At 47.9% G+C, this 15,074-nt stretch overlaps 1 protein-coding gene across 1 annotated transcript in view; it reads left to right on the top strand.

Annotated features, from left to right (window-relative positions):
* The window catches only part of THBS2 (thrombospondin 2), a gene marked incomplete in the record, with an annotated part of 874,147 nt that overhangs the window by 512,703 nt on the left and 346,370 nt on the right, over positions 1–15,074 (top strand). The window contains 1 exon segment of the mRNA XM_029594286.1: positions 5,443–5,661. Coding sequence (XP_029450146.1) covers positions 5,443–5,661 — 219 coding nt within the window.

Below are 15,074 nucleotides of genomic sequence, written 5' to 3'. Positions count from 1 at the left end.
GAGCCAAGCCCAAGTGTACGCCATATGGTCTTTCCTGCGCCCTCTTGGCTACCCATCTCACGAAGGAATGTCCTATTAACCATGCAATCTTCCTTTGGCTCCATGTATCTGCGGGTGAAATTAAACGAGTTAGTTTCCCAATTGTGCAAACTCCGGCCGCAGATATCACTTGGCCACCGCAGATTGCCAGCGATCAATCTTACGGATGATTTCCATTGGCTGCGCTAGTCAGTACCCCGATTCGGAACGAATGTGTTCTGTATTCTTTCGGGTCCAGTCCTATACTTTCCAAAACCGCGCGTAATACCGCTGCGAACTGATACTTAGTCAGTGGAACTCCGTCCCTATGTACCAGTAAATGGTCCCCACCCTTTGGCCTTATACACAAATAGTTCTTTATGTTCCTTACAGGGCAGGTTACCTGTGACCCCACCGTTGCCAATTGAATTTCCACCCCTTTTGCCTTCTGATCCGTCTTTGATTTGTGTACCCGGAGTCTGATAAGCTGGTCCTGCACTTGTACGTAGCAATACAGTAAATCGTTATTACCCTTATCTTTTTTGGATGGTGCCACCAACTCGCTAACCCTTAAAGCAGCAAAATGTTCTGTGCAGAAAGCCGCCCTAAACAATACTGCCTCAAATGGCTCAGTACATACATGCTGCACCGCATACCACAATCTCACCAATACTTTGTGCGTTATTGGCCTTCTTTTATCGCCTTCCCATGTTACCTCCCTCGCCTAACCTGCTAGTAGCTTCTTAACTATGAAGAAGCTAAGCGGGTCCCCTAAGCCTTGTGCCTTTGTGAAGAAGGCAAAACCAGCCAAGTGGTTTATCGTGGCTCCTCTGCAGAAGCCTGACTCCTTCGCTCACGATATGAACCGAACTATCGGTTTTGCCTCTACTACCCTTGTCACACCTCCCTGCCCCTGAAGGAATTCCTGCACCCTAGCATAACCCCGGCAGTAGGCTTTCCAAGTCGCTTGGGCAACAGATGCCCTCAACAATCCCTGCTCGACCTTGCTCCAATTTGCCATAAACAGTCCTGTATTGGGACTCCCTCCGCCTCTGCCTCTGGCACCTGTTAGCGAAAAAGATCCCACTTAGACCTTGAGAATGCATCAGCCACCTGATTCTGGGTTCCGGGTATGTGTTTCGCCCTTAAGGTCATGTTCAAGCGTAAACTTTGTAGCACCACTTCCCTCAGCAACTCTGCCACTTGTGAACAGTGGGCAGCCTGCCTGTTCAACACCATCACTACCGCCATGTTGTCACACCGAAAAACAATTCTTTTGTTGTGCAACTTGTGCACCCACACTGTGATTGCTACCAATATGGGGAAAAGTTCCAGGAACGTGATATTCCTTACTAAACCCCTGTCCCTCCATACCTTCGGCCATGGAGCCGCGCACCAGGTGCCCTGACAGTATGCCCCAAACCCCCATCCTCCTGACGCGTCTGTGTATATATCCAAGTCCCTGTTTGAAACTGTCTCCTCCTGCCACATTGATATGCCATTGAAGCTGTCCAAAAATTGCAACCACATTACAATTTCGGCCCTTATTGGTCGCGCTACTCTAATGTGGTGGTGTGGGCGCCTCACTCCCTTTGTCGCATCTGCTAACCATCTCAAAAAAGCCCTCCCCATGGGTATTACCTGGGACGCGAAATTCAGACTTCCTATTACGGATTGCATAGTGGCTAGTGTGACCTTCTTTGACACCAATGTCTGTCTGAGCATGTTCCGTAGCTTGAGCACTTTCTCCATTGGCAATCTCAATGTCATGGCCTGCATATCTATCTCTATGCCTAGAAAGGACAAAGTGGTGGCCAGACCTTCCGTCTTTTCCTGTGCCAAGGGGACCCCGAAATCTTGGGCCATCTCCTAAAATGTTGTTAGTATTTGTGCACAGGTGTTCTTGTTGCCCAGTCCCACAAACAAAAAATCATCCAGGTAATGTACCACGTTGCTGTTCCCGGCCCTTTTTTGGAGTGCCCAATGTAGGAATGTGCTAAACATCTCGAAATATGCGCAATATACGGAACACCCCATCGGCATACATTTGTCAAAGTAGTATCGACCGTTAAAGTGGAAACCTAGTAGCGGGAAGCTGTCGGGATGAACAGGCAACAATCTAAATGCAGACTTTATATCAGCGTTGGCCATTAACACCCCTTGCCCGCATTGCCTTACCAGAGCAATAGCCGCATTGAAGGATGCATATTGGATCTTACAGGCATCCTCTGGCAAGTGATCATTAACAGAATCACCCGGAGGATATGACAAGTTCTGAATTAGTCTAAACTCCCCTTGCTCTTTCTTAGGCACTACCGCCAAGGGTGAGAACATCTTATCCTGGAAAGGCAGGTCCACGAATGGACCCGCCATTCTGCCCATTTCGATTTCCTTATTGACCTTCCGTTGCACAATGTCCCCGTGTCTCACCCCGGAAACGGCATTTCCTAAACTTGGCTCTTAATTTGCCCCTGAAAAGCTATGCTGAAACCGTATCGAAAACCCTCCCTGCCTGGCAGCGTCATCTCTTTTAGGGTATTCTGCCAGCCATTCGCTGATAGTTGCCAATTGTATCGGTGAAGGTGCCTTGCTGAAAACACTATTGTTTTCCTGCTCCGCTGAAATTTCCCACAGGCCCTTGACCTTTTCTAGCACATTTACTTTCCGGGTGCAGTGCGGTGCACAGGGAACATATATGTTTAAATTTACATTCATGAAAGGTGCATCCTGCCTTGTTGAATCTCCAACAAACCTTGTTATTTCCACTTTCCCCCCATGAACTACTCCCCGGTGTTGCTAGCCCACTGCCCGCCTTTCCGGTTCCATGTGCTCTGCCTATATCGAGGACCTTGATGGTCATCTGTCGCAACCATAGGCCCACGTCCTGTGTTCCCCATGACATGTTCCTGTTGTCTTCCATTTTATCCCTAAACTGTTCATAATAATTCAACCAACACCAGCCTTGATACTTCTTGTAAGCCTCCAGTAATGCATCTGCATAGCTAAGCATAGGTGCATACGGTGACGGGTCCTCCTTTCCTATGACACTAATCATTCTTAAATAGGCTCTGGCCCAATTAATGATATTCTGTGGCACTTTTACTTCCCCCCCCTTTTTCTCCTCCTTCTTTCCCCTCTTCTTTCTCTCGGGTGCGCCTTTCCTACCTTCCAATATAGAAAATATATCTATATACTCCCTTTTCCTTATTTTGCTTTGCAAAGCCCTTGGGACACTTTCCCACAACTCAGCTAAAGGAGGCAGCGCCGTTGCCGCTGTCGTGCCCACTGCTACCCGCTTAACCATCGCTGAGGCCCCTTCTTTCACTTCACTCCCATCAGACTCCTCCTCTGATGAGTCAGTGGATGATTCGCTGTCCTTTCTCCTTCTCTTATTACCCTTTCCTTTTGTTGCTCCATCAATGTCTTGCTCTCCACCGCTTGCTCCAACAGACGCCTCAGGCTCGACCACTGATTCCGATGATCTTTCCAGTGCTCGCGTCTCGCTGTCCTCCTCCAATCTTGCGTCGCCTTCTCTGGTTTCCATCGCTTGCATCGCTTTGTCTCTGCCATTATCCTTCGTCGCGATCCGTTTCCTGGGTTGCTGGCCTTTCTTGGTTTGCCTCACTTGCCTTTGGGTGGACTCAATCGGTTTTCTTGCGCCAGTGTCCCTGTCCAGCGGAGCCAACGTTCCCCCAGCCGCCGGGCTATACCATGGCGGTGGTACCTGCCACCATGGGGGGTACATGTGTTGCTGGTAAGGATTAGTCATTGCTGCCTGCCATGGCTGGGCACTGTATTGATTTCCTCCCTACCCTCCTTGTACCGATGAGTCCGAGGGTGGGCCTGATGCTCCCATAGCTGGCATGGCCCCTGCACTCATCACTGGTCACATGGGCCATCCCCACTGCGGTGGGCTGCCTCATCCCAACTCGAACTGCATTCCTGTAGCCCCTTGGTGGCTGCCTTGTTCCATTGGGGTTGCCCTCGGCTGCTGCTGCCTGCCTCCGTTCTTTTTTACTTGCACCTTCTGTGCCTTCACCGCCGATCCTACTTCCTTCCGACTCCTGTCCTGCGGTCTCTGTCTCCTCCCGGCTCTTCCTCTTCCCTCCCCCCTTGCTTGGGGAAGAATCCTCCTGTGTCCCGTGGCTCTCTGACCCTCCACTGCCTTGATCCCCCCCCCCTCCCCCCCGTGCTCTTTCTGCTCCTCTACCTGGCATGCTTGCGATCAAGTGCACGAAGGGACTCTTTTTTTTTTTTTTTTTTTATTTTATTGTTGTATACTCACGGTTCGAAGTTTTTAGGAGGGGAGCGCTGGAAAGGTCCTCGTCCACCTCTTGGATCAGTCTCCAGTCCTGGAGCCCTCCTCGGCTCCAAAAGAGGCGCCCGTGCCTTTTATATTCACACCCCGCTTTGGCTTCTTCGCGTGTCCGCAGGGCTGTAGGCTGTTGCTCTAATCGCTGGCTACTCCTCCACTCTCTCACCAGGTGGCTGCCGGTGAATTGTAAGTCTTCCTACTGCTCCCGGCTCCGTAAAAGGCTGCTGTGCCTTTAAATTCTGCTGCAGGTCTCCGGGTCCTCTTCGGAGACTACGGGAGTGCCTGCCCGATTTTTTTTTTGTGTTGCCGGATCGCATGCCGCTCGCGGGCCGAGTCTTCTCCGGGTACCCTCCTCCTCGATCTTGCGAAATGGCGAGCGCTGGCCAGGTAAAGAGGCCGGGGCCAGCACTCGCCGCAGTCTTATAGGCCCCAGCCTCACGAGACCTGCGAGGCTGACGTCATCGCGTTGATGATGCGCCAGCCTCGCCGTGCTGCGCGCGTCATCCCAGCCCCTCCCCCGGACAGGGGGAGGATCGTACACCGCCGCGTGGGTCCTTTGAAATGAAGGTAGGTGGGGGCAGGGCCCTCCCCTTCGGCAAGCGCCATGTTAGGGGGGGTCCTCCCCGCATGTCACGAGTCAGCCCCGTTTTTAAAAAATGTGTATGCTTAGTAGACATGCTGCTTCTGAGTGCACTTTACATCATCATTCAACATTGTACACATAGACGTTTGGCAGCAGAACAAGTCAATCTTCTACAACATGTATTTTGTGTTTCAAATTGAACTGGGTTTATGTGTACTAAAATGTGCTCATTCTTTTAAAGTTAGGCACCCTATTGAAAACGTAACTAAATTTTTTTTATCATACTGGATATTGAGCTAACTATTGTACAGTGGCCTGCTGATTTAGGTCCCTTTTTGAAGAGGAGTTATGTGCCAATTGACTGAGTAAGAACTGTTTTTATGAAGCATCACATTCCTTCTGTTCCTCTACTCAGAAAATGTGTGGGAAGTTTTAATGCTCAATCTCATTGTTTAATTGTTGGTTTGTTCATGTTACATTATCTAAAAATATAATCAAATTTGGCCTATTTGTCTGTTTTTTTTAGGTCTGTGAACCTGAGAATCCATGCAAAGATAAAACTCATCACTGTCACAAATATGCAGATTGTATATACCTGGGCCATTTCAGTGACCCCGTGTACAAATGTGAGTGCAGGACAGGGTATGCTGGGGATGGGCTCATCTGTGGTGAAGATTCTGATTTGGATGGCTGGCCCAACAACATCTTGGTCTGTGCTGCAAATGCTACTTACCATTGCAATAAAGTAAGTGAAATAAACTAAGTCTCTTGCAATGTATGAATAAACATGATATATTCACATAGAGATCAATTCATCTTGACTTAGAAAAATTGTTGACAAAAATGTATTTGTAGGTTTGTTCAAGTAAAATCAATTATATCATGATTTGAAAACTGCTGCCATGAGGTTCCACACAGCAAAAATTGAAGTAAAATACTTGTGTGAGTTTTTATGCTTTCTCAGCTCTCTGCCGCATATTATATAATATGCATGAGGCTTTTTATCCCTTTTAAGAATGTGACTGGGGGTGTAATACCTGACTTTGCACAGGGGCAGCAACTTTTATAGGGTGGAATCACAAAATTGGGAAAGTAATTTTCAAACATCATGTATAATATATAACATAAATGATACAAATTTCCAAATCAGACTTTTGTGCATAAGTCTGTTTCAAAAATTATTCTACCAAATCTTTGCTGCACAAATTTACCTGTAATTTGGTACACCTGTAATTTGGTACACGGGGTGAATTTTCATACCTGTGTACAGGCGCATATGTGCGTGCGCTACCCAGCACACACGCATGTATGCCCGATTTTATAGCATGCGCGTGCATCTGGAAACATGGAAAGGGTCATTATTCCATTTACTTTGTGGTTCCAAAAAAGGATGTATTATTCAGGCCCATTCTAGATCCAAAAAGAGTGAACAACAGTCTTCATATCTGTTATTGCTGTATGGAGACACTATGATCAGTGATGATGGTGGTTTGAGAAGGTGAGCTTCTTTTAGCACTGGATCTCTCAGAATCATATTTTCAATTTTCCATCATAGAAGATCATCAGAGATTTCTCTGTTTCTGGGGAAACATTTTCAGTTTAGAGAACTTCCTTTTGGATTGGCCACTGTTCCAAGAACCTTCATTAAAGTAAAGGTAGATATAACCGACTTTTATAAGAAAAGAGAGCATCTTGGTTCATCCCTATCTAAATGATTGGCTGATCAAGCCAAGTCATAAAGAAGGAATCTGAGTATCAATCTGGAAAGAAATACGACGAGAAATACGACGAGTGAGATAATCAAATTTGCAGATGACACAAAATTGTTCAGAGTAGTTAAATCACAAGCAGATTGTGATAAATTGCAGGAAGACCTTGTGAGACTGGAAAATTGGGCATCCAAATGGCAATGAAATTTAATGTGGATAAGTGCAAGGTGATGCATATAGGGAAAAATAACCCATGCTATAATTACACAATGTTGGGTTCCATATTAGGTGCTACAACCCAAGAAAGAGATCTAGGTGTCATAGTGGATAACACATTGAAATCGGTACAGTGTGCTGCGGCAGTCAAAAAAGCAAACAGAATGTTGGGAATTATTAGAAAGGGAATGGTTAATAAAACGGAAAATGTCATAATGCCTCTGTATCGCTCCATGGTGAGACCGCACCTTGAATATTGTGTACAATTCTGGTCGCCGCATCTCAAAAAAGATATAATTGCGATGGAGAAGGTTCAGAGATGGGTTACCAAAATGATAAGGGGAATGGAACAACTCCCCTATGAGGAAAGACTAAAGAGGTTAGGACTTTTCAGCTTGGAGAAGAGACGACTGAGGGGGGATATGATAGAGGTGTTTAAAATCATGAGAGGTCTAGAACGGGTAGATGTGAATCGGTTATTTACTCTTTCGGATAGTAGAAAGACTAGGGGGCACTCCATGAAGTTAGCATGTGACACATTTAAAACTAATCGGAGAAAGTTCTTTTTTTACTCAACGCACAATTAAACTCTGGAATTGTTGCCAGAGGATGTGGTTAGTGCAGTTAGTATAGCTGTGTTTAAAAAAGGATTGGATAAGTTCTTGGAGGAGAAGTCCATTACCTGCTTTTAAGTTCACTTAGAGAATAGCCACTGCCATTAGCAATGGTTACATGGAATAGACTTAGTTTTTGGGTACTTGCCAGGTTCTTATGGCCTGGATTGGCCACTGTTGGAAACAGGATGCTGGGCTTGATGGACCCTTGGTCTGACCCAGTATGGCATTTTCTTATGTTCTTATGTTCTTAAAGTTGTCCAGGTTTTAGAAGGCTTAGGCTGGATAATCAGTTTTCAAAATAGCACTCATCCCAGTCTCTTTAATACCAAAAAGCTACAAAGATGGAAAAAGTGAGGTCCATATTCAAAAGCATTTACCTAGATAGCTCAAGTTATCTGGCTAATGCAGATTTGGGCACTTATCTGGCTAAGTTTTAGCTGGCTAATAAGTTAGTGAACTAGAATTTAGCCAGCTAAGTTAGGGGCATTCTAGGGGCATAACTGGGAGGAATTGAGTTAGTCAGCTAAGTTATCATCTAACTAATATTTGAAGTTAGCTAAGGCCTAGATTTTCCAAGCTACCGCGGCTTCCTGAATTGCACGGTACAGGAGGCGGGGGGCGAAGCGGGGGGCATGCCTGCGAAAGCTGGCAGCGATCACACCTCTGCGGTGCGATCGCTGCCGGCTGTCGCACCCAATAGTGTCATCATAAAAGGTGGTGCTCTTGGGAGCAAAATTGGCAGCAAAAAGGGTGGGGGTCAGCAGTGCAGCAGGCAAGTTGGGCCCGGTAACTGGCTGCGTTGGGCTGTAGTGACACAGTTGATGGCTGTGAGGCAAAGACAGAGAGGGTAGTGGTGCAGCAGGCAGACTGGACCCAACATCGGGGCATGTTGGGTTGTGGAAGCATGATGGGCAGCTGCGAAGGGGAAAGAGGGGACAGGCCCAGCATCGAGATCATAAGTGAGTGTGGCGGTCCGCAGCTTTGCCTCATGGGTCACCAAGTGTAAAAGTACTCCCTCCCCTAGGCCCCCTCCAAGGGTTTAGACCTTCTGGGTGTTTAGCAAGGAATTCCTTCAGGAGGTTTTTATCTAGAATATTGGATGCAGGCTCCCAAGTATTTTCCTCTGGGCCGTATCCTTCCCAGGAGATACGGTATTCCCATGTCTTGCGTAGTCATCAGACGTTCAGAATTTCTTTTACCTGGTAGGTAATATCATCCTCGGAGGACATGTCTTGGGGTTCTGGTGGCCTCCTTCAGAGCCATGAAAGGATCAAAAACTTCAGGAGGGAAATGTGGAAGTCATTGTGAATCCCAAGAAAGGCGGGTAACTGTAACTGGTAGGCTCCACTGGGCCCAGTTAGCATAGGACTGTGAAAGGCTCGATGTACCAGGGAGCAAGACACATGGAAGACATCCGGTGCCGAAAGTGTTTCCAGTTTTGAACTGTGATACTGATGTTCAGTGCATGTCTGTAGTCTTTCTGGCCCTATCGGCTACCTGCATACTCGGAGTTCTTGATGCTCCTGGGCAGTGAGCTGGGCTGTGGGTGAAAGAACAGCCAACGGAACGGCAACGGTTGTGATGGTTGCCTCCCATATAAAATTTGAAAGGGAGATGACCCATAGAGGTGCAGATATGGGAGTTGTGGAAGAATTCCACCCATGGCAGAAGAGAAACCCAGTTGTCTTGGTGGTTGTTTGCATATACCCTAAGAAGTACCTTCAGCGTGTGGTTGGTCTGCTTGGACTGTCCATTCACTGGGGGGTGGTATGCCATTGTATAATCCAAGATTATGTTGAATTTTTTACAGAGGGAGTGCAAATATTTGGCCGAAATTGAGTCCCATAGTCTGAGACAATGTGCTGGGGCAGATCATGCAGGCAGAAAATGTGGTGTGAGAATAATCAAGCTAGCTCCGGGGCTGTGGGGAGTCCAGGAAACAGAATGAAGTGAACCATCTTTGAGAAGCAGTCGACAACAACCCAAATGATTGTGCAATCACTAGAGAGCGGGAGGTCCACTGTGAAATCGGTGGACAATGAGGTCCAGGGTTCCCTGGGGGCTGGCAGTGGCTGTAATAACCCCCAGGGTCATCCTGTCAAGGGTTTTTACTGAGCACTGGTAGGACAGGAGTCCATGTAGGCCCAAATACCTTTTTGTATTGGGGCCACCAGTAGCATTGCTGGATCATAGCAAGAGTTCGGGCCCATCCAGGGTGACCTGCGACCCGGGTGTCATGGGACCATATTAACACCTTTTCACAGGTGGAGGCTCTGAGGCTATGAGGATCCAGGATGGATCAATAATGTACCTGGATGGATCTTCCAGAAAGGACCAGGAGACAGTGTCCGCCCTGACATTCGTGGTGGCTGGCCGGTACCTCAGCTCGAAGTCAAAATGTGCAAAGTACAGCTACCAATGGGCCTGATGGGCGTTCAACCATTGAACAAGTTCTAGGTTTTTGTGATCAGTGTAAATAGTAGTGCAATGTTGAGCACCTTTGAGCCTAAGGCGCCATTCCTCAACCACAAGCTGGATGGCCAACAGCTCTCTGTTCCTGATCCCATAGTTGCATTCCATGGGGAAGAATTTTCTTAAGAAGGAGCAGCACTCCTGTATCGGAGTGCTGACTTAGTTCTGCCCTTACCCCCAGTGAGGAAGCATTGACCTCGAAGATAAAGGGATGCCGGGTCATGGAGGTAAGGCTTTCGAAAGAATGCATCTTTTAATTCTTGGAAGGCAGTGATTGCTTCTGAAAGCCTGGCTTTGGTGTTGGCTCCTTTTCAAGTGAGAGCCATGAGTAGGGCTGCAATCCAGGAGTAGTTGGCAATGAAATGCCAGTAATAGTTGGCAAAGCCTAGGAACCTTTACAGGGCAAATAGGCATTTCATCAACTTTGCATATAGTTTGTTATCTCATAACCTCTGGAGGACTAGGCGAATATGCTGGAGGTTGGAGTTGAGAACCTTTGAGAAGATGAGAATATTGTCGAGGTATATGATGACAGAGACATAGAGGAGGTCTCTGAAGATTTCATTCATCATTTTCTGAAATACAGTGGGGGCATTACATAACCCAAAGGTACTTGTAGTTCCCAACTCAAATATTGAATGCCATCTTCCATTCATCTCCATGCTTGATCTGAATTAAATTGTAGGCTCCATGGAGGTCCAGCTTCATAAATATTTGCTATTCCTGGGATGGTTGAACAAATTGTCAGTGAGTGGTAAGAGGTACTGGTCCTTCTTAGTTATGGCATTCAGCCCTCTGTAGTCAATGTAGGGGTATAGAGAGCCATCTTTCTTAGAGACAAATAAGAACCCAGCCCAGCTGAGGAAGTGGAGGGCCAGATGAAACCCCGGTTGAGGTTTTCTTTGATGTACTCAAACAACACTTTAATCTCCAGTACAGATAACGGATCCATTGTCCCACAAAGTGGTTCAGAATTGGATAGCAAATCAATGGCACAGTTATATACCCTACGAGAGGCAGCATTTGAGCCTTCCTTTTGGAGAAAACGTCGGTAGAGTCTGCATAGTGTTGGGTCAGCCCCACCTGGGTGATCATCAAGATAAAGCGAGGAAGTGGTTCCACACCTTGCAGGCATGAGTTGCGGCAATGAGAACCTCAGCTGGTCAGCTGTAATGAGGCCCAGTCAAATTGCGTAGAATAGAGTTGTAGGCATGATAGACCTAGCACAATGGGATGAACTGCCTTGTCGATAATATGGAAAACTATGCTTTCCACGTGTAGCAAGCTCTGATGTGTATGCGCAAGGGCACTGTGGCAAGGGTAATCCAACCAGGAAGCAGATCCCCATGGATGGAAGAGATGATAAGGGGTGTCTTTCTGGCAAGTATGGGGAGATATATGTGGTCGACAAGGGCTTTCATTATGAAGTTCCTCCCGGCGCCAGAGTCAACCAATGTCTGGCTGGGAAATTCTTGGTTATACACAGAAATAGTCACTGGGAGAGTCAATAGAGGAGCTGGAGTCGTAAAGCCTAGGATCACCTCCCAACTAAATCACAGGCTTGCTAATTTCCTGGCTTCAGTGGGCAGTGTGCAAGCTGGTGCCCAGCCCCAGCACAGTAGACGCAGAGTCCCAGCTGGCGTTGGCAGAGCCTTTCTTCAGGGGCAAGGCGTCCCTGTCCAAATTGCATCAGTTCTTCTGTTTGGGCCTGTGCTGGGACTGCCGTCAGAACGGGAGCGAGAGGGCAAGAAAATGAAGGAGCCAGAGCAAGCTGTCTGCATGGTGGGTGGAGCTCCCTGGCCCATTGCTAGAGGTGGCGGTTGATTCTCCTGGCTGAATTAATCAAGCCATCTAGGGATTCAGGAAGCTCACAAGCGGCTAGCTCTTTCTTAACCTGGGATGACAGCCCCTCCATAAAAATGCTACAGAGGCTGTCCTCTTCCCAGTTCAGCTCTGTGGCCATGGTCCAGAACTCAATAGCATAATCCAATAAGGGCTGATTGCCCTGATGAATGTGAAGGAGGTCTGAACCTACCATGGCCAGCTGGTCAGGTTCATCTATGACGAGCTTGGAGGCCTTGACAAATAGTTGAAGATTCTGGAGAAGAGGATCTGCTCACTCCCATAATGGGGTGGCTTAGGCCAGTGCCGTGCCATCCAGTAGGAGAGCATGAAGGTAGTCTTGACCAAGACATTAGGAAACAGGGCTGGCTGGAGTGAGATGTGCATGAAGCATTGGTTCAAGAACCCTTGGAACTGTTTTGGATCCCCAGCATATTGGGGCAGTACAGGTAGCTGAATCATGGGCAGCATAAGATAGCTGGGGGAGCAGCGATGCCAGTGGGAGAAGAAGAAGAGGCAGCCGATACTGTGGCTGCATCCAGGTAGGCACTGAGTTACTCCATGGAGCTTGCCAGGAGCTCAAGAAACTGCTGCTGCTGTTGGATTTTCTGGGCTAGGCCTGGAATGGCCTGAAGACCCGAGGCATCCTCTTGGATCCATGGCCTTGGCAGTCTGTTGCAAGCATGAACCCTTAGGCCAAGGGGGAATTGGCGCAACCTGCAAGGAGGAGACCTGCATGTCCCCACTGTTGGCAGATGGAGCTGACTGAAGCAGAGGCCCAACTGGAGCTTCACCAATACCAGCCCTTGTTCCCCTTAGGTTGAGCCCTTGGGTGCCTGGCTGGATTTAGGCTTAGGCTTCTGTGAAGGTGAAGATCCATTGAGTAGAAGAGTTTGCAGGGCAGCACGGAGAAAGCGGAGACACAAGAGCATATGAAATTGCCATACTGGGTCAGACCAAGGGTCCATCAAGCCCAGCATCCTGTTTCCAACAGTGGCCAAACCAGGCTACAAGAACCTAGCAAGTACCCAAACACTAAGAAGATACCATGCTACTGATGCCAATAATAGCAGAGGCTATTCCCTAAGTCAACTTGATTAATAGCAGTTAATGGACGTCTCCTTCAAGAACTTATCCAAACCTTTTTAAAACCCAGCTACAGTAACTGCACCAACCACATCCTCTGGCAACAAATTCCAGAACTTAATTGTGCGTTGAGTGAAAAAGAATGTGCTACTTGCTAACTTCATTGAGTGCCCCCTAGTCCTTCTATTATCTGAATGTGTAAATAACCGATTCACATCTACCCATTCTAGACCTCTCATGATTTTAAAGACCTCTATCTTCAGCCATCTCTTCTCCAAGCTGAACAGCCCTAACCTCTTCAGCCTTTCTTCATAGGGGAGCTGTTCCATCCCCTTTATCATTTTGGTTGCCCTTCATTGTAGCTTCTCCAGTGCAACTATATCTTTTTTGAGATCCAAGTGGTGGTCAGGACAGGCAGTAGGTAAGTGGAGTCAGTTTCAGGCTGTGATTAGAGACAGGCGGAGTTCACTCAGTGTCATGGTTCAGGCAGAGGTCTGGGCAGGCCGAGTTCAATTAGTAATGATGAGCAGGCAATAGTCAAGGACAGGTGGAGGTCAAGCAGCTTTGAGGTGCAATCCAAGGTCAAATCCAGAAGTCCAATCCAAGGTCAAAGCCAGAAGTCCAATCCAATGAGATGAGTGGTGAAGTATAGGAAAGAGGACAAGAGATCACAGGAGGCAGACGAGATATTGAAAACAGATGAGGGACGACGGACCATGAAGACAAGAACTCAGAAGACAAACCAGACTGCCAAGGAACCAGGATAAGGACTCAGGAAGACACACAGTGGAACCAGAAAGCAAAGATCAGGAACCAGAAATGCAGAGGCAAAGCACTTATCCAATAGAGTCAACCTATTGCCGAGGCACTGAAGGACATCTGGAGGAACTTTATTTTTGGTTCTGGCAGTGACATCATCAGGGGGATGCCCTAAGGTCATTCCTGCCATTGGCCCTTTAAGTGGAAGAGGATCAGGCATGCGCACACTTTAGGAGCACTCAATTAGGGCACCTGTGCTCGGCGTCTGGCCGCATCGGGTTGCCGCAGTGTGGCGGACGGCCGTGAAGCAGAGATGGAGAAGGCAGTGGTGCAGCAGGAAGGCTGAGCCCAATGTCAGAGCATGTTGGGTTGAGAGGTGCGGTGGGTGGTCACAAGGAGGAGAGAGAGGCCAGGCCCGGCATTAGGATCACAGGTAAGCACAGTGGTCCACAGCTTTGCCACATGGGCTGCCAAGCATAAGAAGAATTCTACCTCCTTAGATTATGTTCACATGTGGCGTTTATTTGAAGCATGTTGCAAAGAATGATTAGTGTCTCCCTGGTGACATTCTTTCAGCAAGGTCTGGATAAGTGTAGTGCCTCAAAGATCAGTCCTGGGACAGATTCTATTCAATATTGCAAGCAATATTGCAAGCAATATTGTGGAGAAGTTAGAAGAAAACGTTTATTTGTAGATGACACTAAGATCTGCAATAGAATGGATGCACATGAAGGAGTAGAATGAAAGAGAAGTGATCTAAAGCTTGTGGAGTAGTCAAAGGTTTGGCAGTATGGATGTGAATCGGGCTTCAGACGATTGAAAATATCGGACGATATTTTCAAAATCGTCAGAAATCGGGGGCTCCCCCAAAATGATAGGCGAACCCCACGATATTGATCATGGGGGTTCTCTTATCATTTTGGGGGAAGGCAGGAAAAACGGCACACAAAAATAACCCCTAACCCACCCCGACCCTTTAAAACTAGTCCCTTAGCTTCCCCCACCCTCCCGACCCCCCCCAAAAAACTTTTTACAGGTAACTGGTGGTCCAGTGGGTGTCCCTGGAGCGATCTCCCACTCCCGGGCCGTCGGCTGCCACTAATCAAAATGGCGCCGATGGCCCTTTGCCCTTACCATGTGACAGGTTATCCGTGCCATTGGCCGGACCCTGTCACATGGTAGGAGCACTGAATGGCCAGCGCCATCTTGTGCTCCTACCATGTGACAGGGGCTGACCAATGGCACCGGTAGCCCCTGTGACATAGTAAGGGCAAAGGCTATCTGCACCATTTTGAATACTGGCAGCCGACGGTCCGAGTGCAGGAGGTCACTCCCGGACCCCCGCTGGACTTTTGGCAAGTCTTGTGGGGGTCAGGAGGGTCCCCCAAGACTTGCCAAAAGCCCCTGGTGGTCTAGTGGGGGTCCGGGAGCGATCTCTGGCACTTGGGCCATCGACT

The sequence above is a fragment of the Rhinatrema bivittatum genome, chromosome 3 (assembly GCF_901001135.1).
Source record: "Rhinatrema bivittatum chromosome 3, aRhiBiv1.1, whole genome shotgun sequence".
NCBI lineage: Eukaryota > Metazoa > Chordata > Amphibia > Gymnophiona > Rhinatrematidae > Rhinatrema > Rhinatrema bivittatum.
The sequence above is the reverse complement of the archived record's forward strand: the minus strand, read 5'-3'. Positions and strand labels throughout refer to the sequence as shown.